This window comes from Sitophilus oryzae, unplaced genomic scaffold, assembly GCF_002938485.1.
Source record: "Sitophilus oryzae breed Bouriz unplaced genomic scaffold, Soryzae_2.0 scaffold_980_pilon_pilon, whole genome shotgun sequence".
Taxonomy (NCBI): Eukaryota; Metazoa; Arthropoda; class Insecta; order Coleoptera; family Curculionidae; genus Sitophilus; species Sitophilus oryzae.
Window position 1 is genome coordinate 2,249,216 of NW_022147617.1, and position 21,007 is coordinate 2,270,222.

Below are 21,007 nucleotides of genomic sequence, written 5' to 3' on the forward strand. Positions count from 1 at the left end.
TCATCATAAAATAAATCAAAGAACTACTTCTTTGCTTTTCTTGATAGAATAATAAATACATATTTAATAAATATTAGTTATTAAACTATTATAGGTTAATTAAATAAAAGTAAACTAGTATAAATTTAAATAAAGTCCATAAACTAATTTCGATTTTGAAAATAGCTAGTAACTGTCACTACAAACTTGCCATTGCGACACCAGCCATCTTGATTACCATTTTATTGAAAAATCTCTTTTTATTAAAAATCTGAACTAGATAGGTATAGGAAACCCTAATATAGCGTGAAAGAGCTTTTGAATCTGCTTCGATTTATTTTAAAAAACACACAGGGTGTTGTATTTGAAATAACAAAGTTTTTACGTAATATAAATATTTAAAATAGACTAGCAATTTTTTATACCCCTGTATACATTAAACGAAGCAATGAAATCATTCAGTAAAGTTTATTTCTTTGGCTTAAAAGTCAGCACAAGAATTAATTCTGAAAAGCAAATGTACAAGGTGTTGACAATCTTTTTTATTATAGCATGCATATTTAAATATCTCTAAATATCTCAAAAACCAAAGTTTTTAAACAAATTAAACCCTTATAATAAATGCCTTATTTCATGTCCAAGAATCCAAAAACGAAATAAAATACCAGGTGTTCCATAAGAAAAAATATAACTTTGGTATGGATCTTAGTTCTGACACACCCTGTATATTTCAAAATAATTTTAAATTATGCACATTACCTTCCCACATATACCCATAAAATATTTTGTTTCTACATCTTTCCGTTTTCGTATAATCAACCGAGGCGAATGAAGTGCGCCACCCTGTATATTTTTGAGAAGCTCATAGAGCAAGCCGGACCATATGATTTATAAATACCAGGTGCGTCTCGAAAGTGGCTCACCCCTATAACTTTTATTTATTTTTTAACGAGATTTGGCATGTTAGTATATGAAATAAATTAGGATTGATTAATGTATTCACTTGTTTTTGGTCATTTCCTGTTTCACCAGAAATGACTACAACTTTTGATTTTTAAATGGCACCCTCATTAAGTTTCTACTTTATTCGATAAAAAATAACACTCTGAATAGAGTAGCATATCATATGTCAACTTTTGACATTTTCGTTTAAAAAAATCGTATTTTAAATTTCAATCTAGAGTGCCAGCTGTGTTAAAAACACAAATTTTTAGTCAAAGAGTCTTAAAAAAATATTTTTGATCGTCTAATGTTTTTCGTACATTGTCCTGGTCGGTTAAAAGATGCCCAAATCGTATTTTTAATAATATTTCAATTTTTTCAAATGGAACAATGGTGACTCATTATCATATTTGGAAAAAGCATTTTTTACAAATAATTTGGTACCACACAGTTTGTATTTGAACTCGAATTGTCGTTTGCATGCGAACCGCAATTTTAAATAAACCATATATGTGAAAAAGTCAAAAGTTGACATATAATATGTCATTCTGTTCGAGTGTCATTTTCTATCGAATAAAGTAGAAATATACCGAGGGTGCAATCAAAAGTTGCAGTCACTTCCGGTGAAACAGCAAGTGGCCAAAAAGAATTGAATACGTAAATCAATCCTAATTTATGTCATACACTAACATACCAAAGTTTTAGGGGTGAGCTAATTTTGAAACGCACCCGGTATACAAGTTGTTCAATATATAACTTTAGTCCATAACTTCGAAAATAATTCTTTCGTAGAAAAACAGAGATAAGAGTGTGTCCCAAATTGCAAAATTTCAAAAAGACCTTGTGGCTCAAAAACAAATAGAGCTATGCAAATTTTGTTTACAACATTTTCCGTTTGGCCAAAAAGTAGGAAAGGTTTGTGCAAATCGCATTCTCCTATATTCGCTAATAACGGAACTATTATATCAACCAAAAGGGGACATCCTGTACATGCGAGGTCGACTACACTACAGTGTCTGCAAAAAAGTGTTTTTCTTTGATTTACTAAAACCCCATGCTCACTATTCGTTGATGCGGTTCGTCCATGGCTGGGAAACTTAAATGGAAATGACAGTTCATTAAAAATAGTTTTTCCTCCAAGATGCAGAGGTGCAAAATATTAAAACTGTTAATATCAACAATGCAAATGTAATTGCAATTTGATTTTTAACTGACACTCAGAGACGCTTTTGTTGTCATTTTACGGTTTGATTTCGATTTGATTTATGGAATGTAAAATTAAAATCCTTCAGATTTTTTGGCAGTATTCTGTTTTAGACATGTTTTTTTTTAAATGGTGGGACAATTATTTGTGTTTTGTATAGACTCTTAGTTATTTTTTATCATGGAGTTTAATTGTTGTACATCGGGTTTCCGAAGGATATAAAGGTAAGTAAATTAAATATATTATCTACTTACAGTTATAGATTTTTTAAATTAGTACTGCTAATATGCTGCCTTTGTATAATAAAATTAAAAGCTACCAGGAGCGCCTTTGTATAATAAAATTAAAATGTATTATAAGTTGCCTATATGTTTAATATATTTGTCTATGCATGCGATTCGTCAATGGATTCTGCGGCATTTTTTTAACTATCAAAAGAAATATCACGAACACAACGGACGAATTTCCAAACAAACAATGACGAACCACATCATACTCACTAAAATTATATAGAATTTAAATTAATTCCAACTACCCATTTGGTAATAGAAATATTCCTTTTGGCTATTGTGTCATAACAACTCTGTTTTTATGCGTTCATACAAAAACACGATAATAACATCTATTTATAAATTATCTAAAATTGCCTGCTCCTCGTATCTTGGTCTTTTGAATCACTTTAATGAGTAAATATTTACTAAAACATCTGTTTATACTCTAAATATGACCTAGCCGTTTTTTTTGTATATCAACAAAACAAAATCGCGTTATAATATTGAGTAAGGTTTTAACACTTTTAGGTAAATTTAACGGTTATAAAAATGCCCTATTTACAATTATTAGCACCTTATCTTGTTTAATGCATCAGATAAAGGGTTTCTTTAACACGACAGAGTAGCCTTCACAAATAGTATTCAATATCTCAACTTATGTATTAAGATCAACTACATTTATAACTTAAACAAACATTTAGTAAACGCGAATCCTTATTCTGTTTCTAAATGGTAGCTTTTAAGCAATGTACCTATTTATAGATTAGTTTTCAATCGGAATATATTTTTAGCGGAATCAACAGAGTTTCTCATAAATATGCGCACTAGTAATATATTTCGACCTAGTACAACATTCAATTTATTGTGAACCTGTCCCAATATTTCCAATCTTTTTATTACTCTCATTCTGGGAGCACATAAATATTGATGGTTCGGAAGATTTTCAATTTTCTAAATATATAAATTAATTAAAATAAAGCGCCTTTGAAGCAGTATACATTACAGTGTAGAAAGAAAAATAGCTTATTTGGAACATATGTTACGTGGAGAACGCTATCACTTTCAGCTTCTAATTCTGCAGGGTAAAATCGAAGGAGGTAAAAGGGGAATAGACCGAAGAAAGCTATCCTGGTTGAGAAGAAGTTGTTATTGAATAAACATAGAGGAAGCACTCCCAAGTTTTCTGCAAATAAGAGAACCATGTGATGAGAAAGAAAAAGATGAATGCCTACGCAAGAATCTCCATAACACCTTAAGAAGACTCGATATATACGATGTCATCCAGCCTCTGCAGCATAAATGACCAACGCGTGCCACTCTTGCCTTGGAACAATAACAAGACGGAAGTATTCTAGATGCTCACTTGTCCATACATCATCTAACGTCGCTTAACTTCTGTCGAGAGCCAGTTTTTCGACCTAACTGTCTCGTTAGCCATTACAATTTACCCCCATTAGCCATTACAATTTTTATAGAATCTGATTTTACCAATTTTAGTGAAAATATGTAAGAAAAAATAAATGTTTTATGATATCTCAATTTATATACAATTTAAATATTCTCAATATTGATTTTTTCTCAATTTGAATTTTTTAATGAAACTTCTTTACGTGCGATGGGAGTAAAAATTCAAGGCCGTGGCACGGCTCATCAATGACCCCATCATCAATGAATCAAATCAAAAAGTCGTCCGATTTAAATGCAATTTGGTATGTTGATAGATTAGACCAAGGTCAACTTGACCGGACACGACCATGTTAGTTTTCAAGAAACGTCAAAAGTTGATGTCGGCCGATCGTGACCAAATTTGGTGGGTGGGCTATGTGAGCGACGGTGCCATACGGTCCAACCCTGCAAAGTTGGATACGATGTTTCGTTTACATCTTCATCAGGGTCAAAGTTTTCAGGGTGGGACTCTTCTTCTCCTTCTGATGCCGCCGTCTCCCTTCGGAGGTTGGCGATCCAACTGGCTGTGATGGTGCGTGAAACCGGGTGGAATTAACGGAAGGGTGGGACTAACGATTCGATATTGTGGGACGATTTTGGTATGGATGAAATCATCAGGATTTTTCTTAATTATTGGTCGAGTGGAACCAAACTCGGTACGTGGATAGAGGTACCAGAGTGGAGTCCTCAGAGGGACAGACGGACAGACAGACAGACGAAAGTAAGAAGTTTCACTTAAAATGTGCGCACATAGTGCAGTAGTTCCAGTAGTAGCTTTTAAGTTATCCAAAATCTCTAGTTACTATATGAAATACCGTACCTAGAATTTATAGTGATTATGAAACTTTCCAGTGGTCTGAATACACCTTAGAGTAAGACAATAGAGAGCGCGAGCCGATCCATTGTTTGGCTCCTTCGATGAGATACGGTCTAATGGTCTTGCGGGACAATTGTGCCATATCATGCAGTTTATCGTTATAACAGGGAATATTCATTATAGATACTTATCTTTAAGTTATTTAATAAAATATAATTTATTGATGCTACGTGTAAAAATTATTATATGGTATATAATAAGCATTTACTAAGTGATTAAAGCAAGTAAAACAACAGTTCTCTTAAATAAAAATAGAAAAATAAATAATTTAATCTAATCAGCAGAAAATAGTTCAGTCAACGTGGCAACATTGGAATTCTTATCTGGACGTAGTAAACTGGCGGCACGTGTGTTTGCAATTATTTCGTTGTAGGTGTTTTTGTGTTTTCTGACTGAAACGTAGTGAATTTATTATTTTAAATAGTGACATTCGATATAAGAATTATAAATATTGTATAATCATGGTTGATATGTGCCAAGTTTGCAAGAAAAATAGTTCGAAAAATCCTGATGTGTCATTTCACAGGCAAGTACTGACCTACCATAAAATACGTGATTCTTTCGAAACAGTAGCGTTACATTTCATTTTAAATCAAGATTGATGAATTAAAGAAATTATTATTTAACCACATTGGAACTTAGTAATTATATACTATATAAAATATAAATTATTTTAAACTTGATGGTTATTTACATGAGAAATTTCATAGGAAGATTGCATCATAAAACGTTTAGTTAGACAAAAAAAAGGTACTTTAGGTAGGCCCTGTGTAAATCATCTGTAAATTGGAAATACCTACATTTTGTTCTTTGTTATGTTGCCTAATGCAATGCTCCCGTAAAAATCGTATGATCGCAAAAAAAGGCGTCAGTGTTGCCTTCAAAATTTCTGATCAAAAACAATTAATGATAAATGTCATGGATTCCCGTTTTTTTTCGCTCCTACAAAGTGAATACCCATCTTATAGTCGAATATATTAATAATTCCTATATTTTATATTTTATGTATGTGTCTGTTTATGTATTTTTAAATATATTTTTAATATACACTCAGATGTAATAAAAACCCAACGGATAATTTTTTCGTCAAGTTTAATGTGATATTTCTTTTACTTTTAGCCCTATTTTAATGATTTTTTTGGCAAACTTTATATATCAACTTTAATTAATAAATTCAGTTTTTTATAAACTTCAGTATTTGGTTTATTATACAGGGTTAATTGTACGGCTGTTTTTTACGCTAACTTTAAAACATCCTGTGCAATAATTTAGTGAGTGACTTTTCGTAAAATAGTATTTTTCGATCAGAACCATGTCTCCTGAGCATTTTGTTTTTAACTCATGTCAACACATGTCTTGGTTCATTTTTAAGAGCGAAATGAAATTGCCACCAACAATTTGCATGTGATGTTATATTTTAATATCCCGAGATGGGGCTTCGGGTAGATGAGTGACGAATAACATTAAAAAGTAACGATAATAATCGAAAACATTGCAAAATGTTTGTGGCCAGTTCATTTTGCTCTTAAAAATTAACCAAGGCCTGTGTTAACATAACTGATGATATTCAGGATGGGGGTTCTCACTAAAAAATAATGTTTTAGGAAAATTTGCTCTCGAAATTATTGCACAGGGTGTTTTAAAGTTAGGGTAAAAAACAACCCTTCAATTAATTTGTAAAAACTTATTTTAAAATTACTGTCGATTGTCAAAGTTAAACCTGTTTGTTTATATTGTACTTAGTTGTTTTTTATTGGTATTTTTTAAATTTCATTCTAGAATGCCATGGTCATAATGTATTTTTTTATCAAATAAAGTGAAAAAAATTTCCTAGGGCACCATTTAAAATTCAAAAGTTTAAATCATTTCCGGTGAAACAAGTAATTGAAAACAATCAATCCCGATTTATGTCATTTAGTAACATACAAAATTTCATTTTTTTATTTGGAAAAAATCAAAAGTTATAGGAGCGAATCACTTCTGAAAAACACAAGGTATGTGCTAATCAAGATTCACTGAACATGATTTAAATCATGCATAAAAGATATTTAAATTTATTTTTAATTTGGTTTCAAAGTTTTAGGATTATAAAATAATGAAAAAATATTTTATAAAGCATTAAATAAAAAATGCACCTGTTAGTAAATATACATAAAAATTAAATTGATATATAAATCGGAGTTTTATACATAGCTTGAAAATTATAACTAATATGGTCGTAATTTGAAAAAAAAATGTTATGTTAAATCGGTAATTAATAAAATAAAGACATTTTAAAATGCTATGCTATTAAATTTAAGGCGTCTTGTATAAATGTAAATCAAAATAAAAATAAGATTTTTAGATTTATACTAGCTAACACAGTTTTTTAAAGATCGATTTTAATTTTATATTAATTTAATTAAATTCATATTTCGGAAATTGCGAAAACTAGTACGCCATTGGATTAGTCCGGCCAGTATCGCCGCGCCAAATTTGCTGTCCCAAGTTCTTATCCCCACTCAAGGCTTTTCATTGATATTTTAACCTCCGTGATTCCATTCTAAGCAGGCTAAGTGGAACATGGTTGTAGTAGATTTATGAATGACTTGCTCCGTCTAGAAGTTTTAGTCTAAGGAATACACCCAGAATAAATGTATTCCTAGTATCGGTATATAACATCAATTTAATATGACACTGGAATATAATAGCTATGATATTGATTGCTATTTTCTTTCAAATTCATATTTTTATTAATCTAGTTCTGTTATTAAATATGTTATTTACAATCAAATAATAAGTAATTTAATATTTCTTTGTATATGTTTATTCCAGCCGCTTTGAAATTTTACATTTAACTCTAGAATTTTTTTTTCTAATTCCGAATAATATATTTAACCGCTATAAAATTATCATCTCAGACACATTCGCTTTGAGAAGTTGTTTCCGTACCACATGTTTTGCTGGCCAAATAGGAAAAATAAAAGATAGAGAAAATATTACAGTTCGGAGTTGGAAAATTTGGTGTTACAACAGCAAACTAAACGATCAATTCACCACAATACACCTAAACACTTGACTTTTAAACACTGGACGCGCATTTCGTTAACCATGTTAAAGTAACTAAGTTCAGGTTTTATCATCTGCTGATGATGTTCACATGGACAGCGAAATGCGTGTCCTGTGTTCAACAGTAAAGTGTTTTGGAGTTTTGGTGTATTGTAGTGAATTAGTGTACTATTTTGCAAAGAAAACTACATAAAATTTATCTGATATAGTACACATGTAAAATATAACTCGAAATTTCATTAACGTTTATTCATTGATTAATTTTGTGAACTATTGATTAATTTTGTGCACTAATTATGATTAATGGGATATTTTTTGATAAAATTACAAATTATAAATAGTGTATTTACCGGACAAGATGAAAATTGAAAAACTCCAAACTTTTCTACCTCGTAGTTGCTAAATTCGTGGAGATAGATTTCATGAAAAATAGTTGTTTAAAATACAATATGTTATCTCCGACTATGACAAAGAATGGTATAGCTGCGGAATAAAAATAATTTTTGTCATATTTGATATTTAAAATAATAAATACAATCTATGACTATGTTAAAAAAATATTTCTTTACCATTCTAATGAAACTAATCAAATCTTTCTAGTGGTCCTAATACGGCCAGAAGTTTCTACCTCGGTTTCTATCTACTATACCACATGAAATCAACAATGTGTTATTTATAAAGGTACATTCAGGCTGAGAGCGTCGAGCGTCGCATCGCGTTTGCGTCGCGTCCGCCCCATTGCGGACGCCAGCGTAACGCCAAACGCGACGCTGTCTGTCTGAACGGTGAAGGTGAACGGTAATTTAAGTTAAGTGAATTGATTCCATTTCGACACGCGGGCGCGACGCAAACGCGACGCGACGCTCGACGCTCTCAGCCTGAATGTACCTTAAATAAAAAAGATTTGTGTGCACTATGTGCGCATATTTGAAGCGAAACTTCTTACTAACAGCTATTTAATTGAAGGATTTGAAGGACAAGTCTGAAAAAGTGTAGTTTGAAAAAGAAATAAATTAAAAATTAATAACTACTCTGATTCGGTTTTACAAAATTTATATTAAAATGAACGTCTGTCCGTCTGAGGAGTCCGTTCTCATCTCTATCCACATGCCCAAAAATCCTGATAATTTCGTCCATGTAGAGGCAACGGTTCGAAATAGCCCGTAGTAGCCCGTCCCCAATTATGCCGAAATTGACCTACATTTTTCTTCAATATCAAATCATTAGTCCCACCCTGATGAAGATGTAAACGAAACATTGTATCCAACTTTGAAGGTGGGACAGTGTGCACCGTCGCTCACATAGCCTACCCACCAAGTTTGGTCGGACGACATTAACTTTTGACGTTTCTTACGTCAAAACCGATGTAAACACTAACTTTCACAGTGACACGTATCGGTCAAGTTAGCCAAATGATGAGGTCATTTCATGAAGTTTCATAGTGCACGAAACGTCGTCAAAATATCATGAAAAGATGTCTATCTACATTCCAAGTTTCAGCCCCCTAGCTCACATAGGGCCCGAGTTACGACGCGACGCTTCAAACTCCCTCATTGGTTTACCACTTTATCGAACGTTACCACTTTCCGTGACGCGTGTCGTGACGCTAGGTCGTGTGTCACGGCCTTGAATATTTACTCCCAGCACGCGTAATGAAATTTTACTTAAATAAATAATTTAATACATCTTTATATATCTTCTTTATATCATCAATATTACAGAAGAGAAGATGCCGTTCTGAAATTTTACATTTAACTCTCGATTTAATTCTAGGATTTTTTTTCTAGTACATTTTTTTTCTAACCGCTATAAAATTATCATCTCAGGCACATTCGCTGTCGGGAGTTGTTTCCGTCCAACATATTTTGCTGGCTATATAAGTAGGAAAAACAAAAGATAGATAAAACTACATAAAACCTTATCTGAGATAGGTATACATTTAAAATTTCATTGACGTTTAGTTTTTGATTAATTTTGTGAATTTGGTTATGATCAGTAAGATATTTTTTTTTTAATAAAAAACAAGAGTTAGTAATTAAAATCCATCCCATCGAATACAACAATATATCGCATCCAAAAATCGTATTTACGCAAATTGAATACAAAATTATAATTATAATAGAAGTAGCTATGCCGGAAGTTCACATTTTGAATATCTGTTGCAGCGTTGCCATTTTCTCCCGAAATCCTTCATATCAGCCCGTCTTTTTCCCACTTACATAGAACAAGAAACGAATGTATTATTCAGTTTTTTTTTTAATTATTTATAAAATGCTAGGTCTACTATATTTAGGTGTTATTGGTTCAACACCTGCATCAACTCCAGCAGATCCAGCCATATGCGGCCAGCAATTTCTCAGCAGCATTTCGAAATAACTAGTACTTTAATTATTATTGTTAACTAACTCAACTAGGTGGTCTCGCAAACAACTTTTACATGCTAATCACAAAACAAAATTCGTAATTCGGTTTACAAAATTCGTAATTCAGAAACTTACCGAATTCTTTCCGGGAAATCAATCTTGCTCTTTTTCTTTAAATGGGAACCGTGGACTGGGGATACGCTGGGTTCAGATGACGAAGCAGGCGGCGAACTGCTGCCAGAGCTTGAGCATGAGAGGCTTCCGGTTCTAGTTCTGCTGTCGATAAGAGGACCAACCGAAGCTATTGTTAACGAAGGCTTTGAGTTGCGATTGCGTCTCTTTTTCTTTTTGGAATTTAGGCCGTCCATTTCCTCGATGCGACCGAATATATTAGAGGTCGGCGGAGGAGGCATCCAATCGAGATCTTTTTTAAGATGTCCACGTCCACACCTACGAAACAGAGAAAATAATATGATTTGTAATAATTTAGAAACAACAAAACTATAATAATATTTTCGATATATTCTATTTTTATAGACTTTATAGACGTTGAGAAGGCTTTCTAATCGATATATCCTAAGGCAATAATAGAAGCCCTAGCGAAACAAGGTATTGATAGGCCTTATATAAAAACTCTCGCCAACATATACAAAAAAGCCAAACCAAGAGTAATGATATGTAAAACAACCCTAGAGTTTCCAATTGGTAAAGGAGTACGACAGGGAGATACGATATCTCCAAAGCTGTTTACAGCAACGTTAGAAGAAATCTTCGGTCAACTGGACTGAACCAACAAAGGATTAAAAATAGATGGAGAATATTTTAACCATCTAAGATTCGCTGATGACATAGTCCTAAGTGCCAATAGTCCTGAAAAACTGCCAGCACAAATTAATGAACTAAATACGGCCAGCAATAAAGTGGGTCTCAAAATGAATTTAGCAAAAACTAATGTAATGTACAACGAACTAGTGGAGGGAAGGGACATTCAAATATATAATACAATACTGGAAGTAGTGGAAGAATATATATATTTGGATAACTAATACACAGCTCGGGATCTCTACTACCAGAAATCAAAAGAAGAATTAAGTTAACATGGAGGAGTACTTATGGCAGAAACTCCGTCATATTCAAATCTATAATACCACTCTACCTAAAGAAGAAAATATTCGTCCAATGTGTACTACCAGTCATGACCTATGCATGCGAAACCTGGACACTTAAAACGGACTTCGTGAGGAAACTGCAGGTCGCACAACGCTCAATGGAACGCTGGAAATATGCTGGAAATAACGAAGAGAGACCGCAAACGAATAGAGTGGATACGACAAAAGACTCAGGGCTTAAAATGGCAATGGATAGGACACCTGGCAAGAAGAACGGACAATAGATGGAGCACAAAAATTACAGTATAGAGCCTGAGATGGGACCATAATATTAGGAAAATAGCAGAAAAACCAGAATGGCAAATTCTTCGTCCATGGTACAATGATTTAAATCAACGGACTTTTTTATTTTAATCATGGATTTAAATCAAAAAAATCAACTTGGTTAAAAACTTGAATGATAAATGGAAAAATGTAAAAACTGTAAAAATTACTTAACTTTTCCTATAAAGCTATAAAAATCTCATCAAATAAGTACAATGTTATAGTTTATCTGAAGTTAGTAGGCGGCGTTTTTGTCGGCATCGTCGGGATAAAAGAATTAGAGTCTCAGTAGGTACTAGGTACTTCCAATTGACTTCGGAAATACTATACACTTGCTGTTGTAACGTTTAAATACTTCGAAATAGATCGAAAAATAATTGTAAAAGATCTAACATATAACCCATATACCTACCTAATATCTATTCATCTATTAGAATGTTGGACCGATTTTTGTTATTTCGTATGAATCGATTACTCTTCCAAATGGTAGAGATTTATTTTGAATTGTGAAGTGCCAGAAATCCAGTATTTGAATACATTTCATTCGCAAACTCTAATGCACAACTAGGTTCTTCTGATGTCAGCTTATAGTCTAAGAGCCAGTGAAAAACTACCTGTATGTATTTGACCAGACCTAGGGTTTTGTACAGTGAAGTCCCTATACTTACTGTACATGACATGGGGACTCACTAAGTTCAACGTGGCGGACGCGGCGGACGCCAAGGTAAAGAAGGAATCGATTTTTGATAAATTTTAAATGTTTTTGGCCACGTCTGCCGTTTTGCAATTTGAAAATATATTATTATTATTATCGGAAAACAATTATGGCAGACCATTATCGCGCGTTTATCATTGTGGCAGACAGTTTTAAAAGTGCTGAAAAAAAATTTTCAAAGTAAGTAATTGACCAGATCTGCCATTGATATATTTTATTTATTAGGGTCTTATAAACTTATGTTAATCACGGCAGATGTCTTTATTGAGTACACACTTCAGCACACAACAAAATCTAAACTACTATCCGGTCAGATGTATGCATAAACTTATAACTTAATTATAATGATTGGTAATAAGTATAACACATTTACAAAATTCTCATTCGAATATTTGGATGCTCAGTGGAAATGGAAATAACGTAAGGTATATTGACGTCACAAAAATTTATAAAGAGCGTGGTGAATTTTTCCAAAAAAATCCTTTATGGTAAATTGTTAACCAAAATTTAATGGGCTCCCATGCGTTCACAGAATGTGATTTGAATCCGTCTTTCTTTAATAAAGGGAAGAAAATATCTTTTACGTTACTGAAAAAAATGTTGAATTTCACAGAGGACCAGTTACAACAGGTATTAACAGCATTCAGAAATTTATTTGCCAGCTTTATAATGCAAAAAAATCAATTGACGTTGATGATCGAAGGTACCAACTTTTTTTGACAGCAGTTATAAAGCTTCCGACGTCAATTAAAACTTCAGCAAAAAAAATACTTAATTTTGATGCAAGCTCAATACCACCTTGTTAGAGTGAACTTTACCATCAACTTCTAAGAGCTTCTTGTGGACAAAATTAAATATTAATTTCTATAAATACAGTGATAGAATAAATCATATTGATGTGAAACAGGGAACGTCATAAACATACATCTGATCGGAGAGCAGTACAGATTTTGTTGTCTGCTGAAGTATGTACTCAATAAAGGCATCTGCCGTGATTAACATAAATTTATAAGACCCTAATAAATAAAATATATTAATGACCGATCTGGTCAATTACTTTCGAAATTTTTTTTTCGGCACTTTCAAAACTGTGTACCACAATGTTAAACGCGCGATAATGGTCTGCCATTGTTGTTTTCCGATAATAATAATAATATATTTTCAAATTGCAAAACGGCAGACGTGGTCAAAAACATTTAAAATTTACCAAAAATCGATACCTTTTTTACCTTGGCGCCGGCCGCGTCCGCCACGTTGGGCTTAGTGAGTCCCTATGTCATGTACAGTAAGTATAGGGGCTTCATTGTACAAAACCCTAGGTCTGGTCAAATACATACAAGTAGCCTTTCACTGGCTTTTAGACTATTATATTTTTATTCCCGAGGAGTAATCAATGTCAAAAGATAAGCTGAAATCAAGGCTGTTTTATACCTTTTTGAAACAGCTGAATATTGATCAAGCTAACTTCCGCCTTCCCTAATTTGTGTTCTAGTTCATTCCAAATTTCTGCCGACATTTTATTCTGCAATAAGTACTATGCACTTTGAACATTAGATGGTACTAATTTTATTGTCGACTTAAGACAGTCATGACTATTTCCAAAAAAATCCCTTTGATCTAAACGGCCGATTTTTTTGTAGAAATCGGGGTATCGGCAAAGTTTACAGAATAAAATATATCGGTGACCGATGTGGAAAAACGACACGCGCCGAAAAAATGTTAATATTGTCAATATACGGTAGAGTTACAATGATTTAGCCATTTAGGATCGGAATTTAAATAGAAAATTGAGTAAAATAAAAAAAAATACGAATAAAATTAAAATTTTTCTTATTAAAATAAAAAAAACGATTTTTTATTTTTTTTAATCATCATTTTTCTGCACCCTGTTCGTAACTCTGCCCGATATCGATAATATTAACATTTCCACGCCGGGCACGACGCATGACGGTTACCGATTCGGCCACCGATATATTATTTAATACTGTTAACTTTACAATATGCGTCTATTTCCACTAAAAGAATCACCAGGTTGGATCAAGGGATTTTGTTTAGAAATAGTAATGACTGTCTTAAACTGGGGAGAATAAAATTAGTACCATCTAATGTTCAAAGTCCAAAGTATTTATCGCAGAGCAAAATGTTGGTAGAAATTATGCGGTAGAAATTTGGAAAGAACTAAAAGATAAATTGGAGAAGGCAAAAGAGTTAGCTTGATCAACATACAGTTGTTTCAAAAAAGATATAAAATAGCCTTGACACCAACATATATTTTGACAATGATTCCAGATATTCTGGAATAAAAATATAACCTATCAAAAGAAACTAGTTCTACACTAGAGTTTGAGACTAAAATGTATTCGAATACCGGATTTCTGTTAATTCACCATTTCAAAATAAATATCTGCCATGTAAAAGTCTAATTGGATCTATACGAAATTACTTCAAAAATCGGCCCAACAGGTAATGAATAAAAAAATATCTTTTACAATAATTTTTCAATTTATTAAATTATACGTATTTAAAAGTTACAACAGCAAGTGTAACTTTTTATTTGGTGAATTTGGATACATTTGTTATAGGAATAGTTTTTTTATAGAAAACTTTTTACAACTTTTACAGTTATTTTTAGATTTATTATAGATTTAAATCCATGACTAAAATTTAAAAAAATCCGCCGATTTAAATCTTTAGACCCTGCTGTTTAGTAAATAATAATAATAATTGAGCATATTAATGTTTTCTTAATACTTACTTGCAACCACAAGCTTTATAAGCGAGATCATAGCCTTTTTTGGTCCACAAGTTTTGATGGCGTTGCCTTTCAGACCAAGATCTTGCGCGACCGCATGTCTTAAGGTAGGCCAAAACTGTTTGTTCCCACTGTTCGAAACACTCGCGATGCATATATCTTCCCGCCGTGCAAAGTTCATTATTGCATGTTACCTGGAAAATTAAATACACTTTAAGTAATTCAATTATTATTATTACATTGTTCCCAGTAATTAGTATATAGTAAATTCGTGGGTTGGTTTGGTAATTATTGTATTATGTGAGACATGTCGCGACTTTATTGTCTGAAGTTGTCATTTAGTGTTAGTGAATGAAGAAGCCTTTATTGTCGCGAAACGTTACATATTACACAAAATATAATTGTTTCCTTTAAGCCTTTCCAATATCTACCATTTTTTTCTATATACTTTAAGTAATTTTTATCTGAAGTCAGTTAGAATAGATTGGGACTCTTAATTTCGGCACTGTCATTATCGGCACCTTTGTCGGCATCGTCGGTCGGCACTCAGGAATTAAGAATCTCAGTACTTCCAATTGTCTTCGGAAATACTATGCCTTCCGGACAAATATATTTCTGCATCTTTTAAGAATAGAGTATTATTTTTTGCGTCGTGATTTGGTGATTGACAATATAAAAAAGTTATTTTAACGCCTAGGCATAAAAGTAAAGCACTTTTGCGCCTAAGCATAAAAGTACGAAAATATATTATTAAACTGACATAAAGTGTCAAATTCAACGAAAGTAACCAAAGAGTAACCATAGTTTCTCCGTGTATGTATAATTACTTAAAATATATTTATTTTAAATCATTTTATATTATTTGGAAACGATTAAAATTGTTTAAAAAATTATTTGGACGTTTGAAAAGAATAGCATGTTCTATTCGGAGTAAAAATGAACATACAGCCTCATGTATCATTTTTACTCCTAATAAAATAATATACTATTGTGTAAACAACCACTACGTTTACATTTGTTACATTCACCGACTCAAGCTCGAATAAGAAAAACTTTTATAAATACCTTAATCAACTAAAACAAAAAACCTAACATAATTGCGCGCCCGCTAACATGCAATTTTTCGTCGGCCGACTATATAGTTGCAAAAGTAAAGACAATACATTCTTATGGAGACGAGCGGCCGAGTATTTGATTGCATGCGAGTGCGGCTCCATAAGAATATAAGTAAGTATTCATTACAAATCTGCAACTAATTAGTCGGCCGACTGAAAATTGCCTATCGCGCATAGTCTTAATGAGACACAATTAATATGTCAAATTAAAATTAATTGTTGTAATAACTTAAATAATTATTATACAGTATGTCCCCGGATTTTCTGTACCTGAGGAAATACTTTTTTATAATTATCATTTTGAGAAAAATGCATTCTTTATAAAAAAAATTGCTTTCTCAAAAATTATTAATCTCGTTAAAGGTTCTCACTACCGGGTGCGTCTCAAAAGTGGCTCATCCCTATAACTTTTTTATTTTATCAGATAAAAAACGAGATTTGGTATGTTGATATATGACATAAATTAGGATTGATTGACGTATTCAGTTATTTTCTGTCACTTCCTGTTTCACCGGAAATGACTACAACTTTTGATTTCTAAATGGCATCCTAGGTATTTTTTACTTTATTCGATAGAAAATGACATTTTGAATCGAATGATATATCACATATAAATCTTTGACATTTTTACTTAAAACAAAATTGAATTTTAAATATCAATCTAGAGTGCCATGGCTGTGTTAAAAACACTATTTTTTAATCAAGGAGCCTTGGAAAAATAGATTTGATCGTCTAATGTTTTTCGTGTCTTGTCCTCGCCGGTTAAAAGATGCCCAAATCGTATTTTTAATCATATCTCAATTTTTTCAAATGGAACGAGGGTGGCTCATTAGCATAATATGCTAATGAGCCACTGAACGGAGGAACGGATAGTGCGTATTGTCCTGATCATTTGCGTGATATAAAATTTTACGTAAACGGCAAGGAAACGGAAACTAGCGGATACGGAACGTATAGTGAGAAACAACATTAATACGTTTCCATACCGTTTAAAAAAATGAAAATATGGTTAATTTTTTTTAAGTCCCAAAAATCAAAAGGCATTTCTGTGGTAATGTTTCGTTTTCATTCTCTTTGATAAACGGTTATTGTTAATTTTGATTAACGTTATATTTTTTGCTGTTTTATAAAGTTAAAGAATGTGATACTAGTTATCGGAAAGGGTAAAACTTTCAACAACAAATATCATGACCATCTATCCAAGAATGAAAACGAAATAATATTGCCATAGAAACGTGATTTGATTTTTAGGATTTTTAATTAGAAAGAAATTCAACCTCATTTTCATTTTTTTTCTCTAAAAGGATGCATTTTAGAAGAAGCAAAATTTTTATGAAAAAAATATTTTTCCTTTTATAAACACGATTCGGGACATAGGCACAGACATAGGTACTGTAGTAATACCAAATCATATAAGTCAAAAATATATAAAATATACAGATATTTATTATATTATAGTAGCCTCAATAACTGATAAAAAATAAAAATACTTAAATTATTTTGATTTTCTTTTCGGTATTAGATACTATTTTTCATTGTATTGTGATTGTATTCAACAAACTGAGTACAACATCAACACTATTTTAGAAACAAAAAAATAGGAACAAAAAGAAAAATAATGTTTTTTGATTCATTAATTAATAAAAGAAGCTTTACTTGTAATTATTTGTAATCGTCATATTTTATGAACTGTAATTTTATACCTACATAATATCGAGCATAATATGTATGAAATTCAATGAAGGCTATAGGAATATTTTTTTACACTCTTTATCGTCACAAATAGTATTTTTTAAGTCTTTTTATAATTTCGAATGATATGGATTTTCATTTAAATTGTTTAACTCAGTTCGAATTGATCATTTGTAATTGAATTTTATTGATTTAATTGATTCAATTAAATTAGCATTTAATTTAATCGAATTTTAATTTAGCTTTATTTATTATTTATTGTTTAATACGCATCAAATTTTTAAGAAATAGAGAAATTTTCTATTAATTTATAACATTTTCTAAAAATGTTAATTATCCAGGGTATTTTTGAATAATTGATTTTAGAATGTATTGAATTTTTTTTAGGTACCTATATAATAATATATGAATCGTCTATTACTATTTTATATTAAAAACATTCCTTGTTAAATTCTATTATTATACACTGTACTCGACGCTATTAATATTACTTATAAATATGTACTACAAATAATAGTATTAATAGTATTTATTTAGTAACTTATATTTATTTAGCTGTTTATTAAATTTCTTTTTATATGAGGTCCAATTTTATAAATCCCTATAGTAAACAAATATGAAAACACACAAAAACTCTCCAAAAATTCAAATTGTAAACTAAGCTGCTAATTTCACATGGCCTTTATTTTATTACAAAGAACAACTGAGATATTTTATTTTTCTTAAGTTTGAATTTACACATTACAACCTACAATTTTTCCCCAGAAATGTTTCCAATTTCTCTTATTATTTATTTATTATCCAGTATTATTTTTTTACTTTACACGCACGTGCATACCGGCTTTGGGTAAATGAAACATTTCTGGCTCTATGAGGTTAACTGCATGAGGGAGATAAAATGTGATGCCCTAGTAGGTACAATTTGATCGAAAAAAAAACGCTGTCAGCGATGGCTAAAATTATATGGGAAATGTCATCGATATTCATTTCCAAGCCAACTGGGCGCCGTTTTTTTCGATCATACGTTATTTTATTAAATATTAACAAAAATAAAATGCAACATCATGCAATCCTATTGATTGACCTAAACATTTTTAAACAGACTAGTATGTTATATATAATCTGTAAATTATGAATAGTAGGTAAATTAATTATTATTAAATTTAATTATTTTACGTATTATTATACCTATAGATCTTTTTTCCTAAAGGATTATTTATAGTTTTATTCAAAGTCTGAAATACAAACGTTATTTTTTGTGTTAAAAATAATCGTTGTGTAAATAATGCAGTTACAATCTAGATAATCAAATCTACAATTAATTAAAAAAAAATTATAAAAAATAACGAAACTTCTCTTTTCCAAAAAAAATAGTTCGGACTTCTTCTTTATCTGAATTTTATCTTATTATTGTTTTTATTACATTTCTAAATGTTTAAGAATAGGTTTAATCATCAATTTATGCCGGCTTTTATCAAATGAAACATTTCTGACAGTATGAGGTAAATTCTAAACGCAGATAGAAAATGTCCTATTATTTTTTATGCATTAACTAGACAATATCATGCAATATTATGCAAACTTATCGATGAACTTAATTTTTTTTAAATAGTTTATATGTAGGTATTGTGTAAATTAATATAGCAAATTACTTAGTCCAAATAACAATAAGATTTCAGGCTTATCAAAATTCGGTAAACTTTGAAATTTTGTATAAATTCCACTTTTCTTCGGATATTAGTATTAACACAATCATTATTTATCATTTGATGAATATTGAAATTAATTAGTAACAATCAAAATCTGCAAGTTTTAAGAATTTGTTCGATATGAGCTGGACTTGCTTAGAGATACATAAAAAATGCCCGAAAAGCCGTACAAAAATTCTAGAAAGCACCGGCAGGAAAAGAAAAGCTTGGTCGTCGACCTTGAACTTGATCATTTCTCTACTAACCCTGACGGTATCGCGGAGGTCGTCTAGGGCTATGGCCATCGGGTCCTCGCCGGGATTGGTGCCGAATTGTTGCTGGGCCCGGAGACAGTCGCCCGAAGGCACACAGCACCTGGTGTAGCCCGAACCACCTTCGAAACCGACGACGTCCATCCCGTGGGCTCGGCGCGGGGCCATCAGCGTGGGCGCGATGCACAAGGAGCTTGCCACGAGCGTCGCGATAGGAAATGTCGATACGCGCGTCTCTCACCCAAACCTTTGCGAAGCCTACTGGCGTGCGTGAATCCGCGTGGCCGTCGGGAAAGCGAAAGCGGTGGGGCCTAGGGAGGAGGGTCACTTTCGGTTTCGGCGGCGCCGCGACGTGCGCCGGTTTCACTCTCGGAGGCCCTGACCGGAGCGGAGGAACCGGCGACGGCGATGCACCCCGAAGCTGCAGAAGAGGGGGTGTGCAGCCAGCTTTCGTCGCTCTTGCTTTCACTTGCAGGGCTTTTACTATTATTATCGTCTATTTATGGACGGGGCGGTTTTGGCAGGACAGTCTTTACTCTTTGACCCGTTGCCTCAACTCAGATTTACTATAAAGTATGCGTGGACATCAAAATCACTCATAGATAAACATTTGAGTGTATTGCAGGACCTACTGCAGAGAATAAATCTTTCCTGCAAACAATATGGGCTGAATATGAATTTGAAGAAAACAAATTCATATTTATTACAAAAGACCAAAGTGTAAATACTTCAATTAGGGTTGCCACTTGCCACCTTTTTGCAAAGTTAAAAAATGACATTGGGCTATAAAAAAGGACCGGGGGGGGGGGGGGTAAGTTGTTGATTCCGAATCGCCGATTATAATTCGCTACTTTAAAATGTTGAAAACCTCTTTATAAGATCAAAATTGTTAAAAATAATGTTGTCTATTAGACAGATAATAGTATATTGTTTTATTAGGAGTAAAAATGATGATTTTTGTGGCGAGGCTGTACGTTGGACGACATTATAGACGAAGACAAAAAGCACTGGCGTAACTACAGGGGTGCCCGGGGGTGCCGGCCCCCCCTAGGTACTGCTGGGCACCCCCCAGGGAAATCTTGAATTATGACTCTTGGCTACGTATTAATTTTTATTTGCTTGTGATGTACTAAAAATGACGTTTTTTTTATTGAGTTCAAAAAATGTGTTAATTTATATTTTTTAGAAAATTTTGTAGGTATTTAAGTA

At 32.3% G+C, this 21,007-nt stretch overlaps 1 protein-coding gene across 1 annotated transcript in view; it reads right to left on the reverse strand.

The window, feature by feature from the left end:
* The window catches only part of LOC115891258 (headcase protein), a 169,661-nt gene extending 149,588 nt beyond the window's left edge, over positions 1-20,073 (reverse strand). The window contains exons 1-3 of the mRNA XM_030911686.1: positions 19,793-20,073; positions 15,035-15,225; positions 10,267-10,581 (exon numbers count right to left, since the gene is read on the reverse strand). Coding sequence (XP_030767546.1) covers positions 10,267-10,581; positions 15,035-15,225; positions 19,793-19,966 — 680 coding nt within the window. The 5' untranslated portion in view covers positions 19,967-20,073. The remainder of the gene's footprint in view (positions 1-10,266; positions 10,582-15,034; positions 15,226-19,792) is intronic.
* Positions 20,074-21,007: the final 934 nt, after the last annotated feature.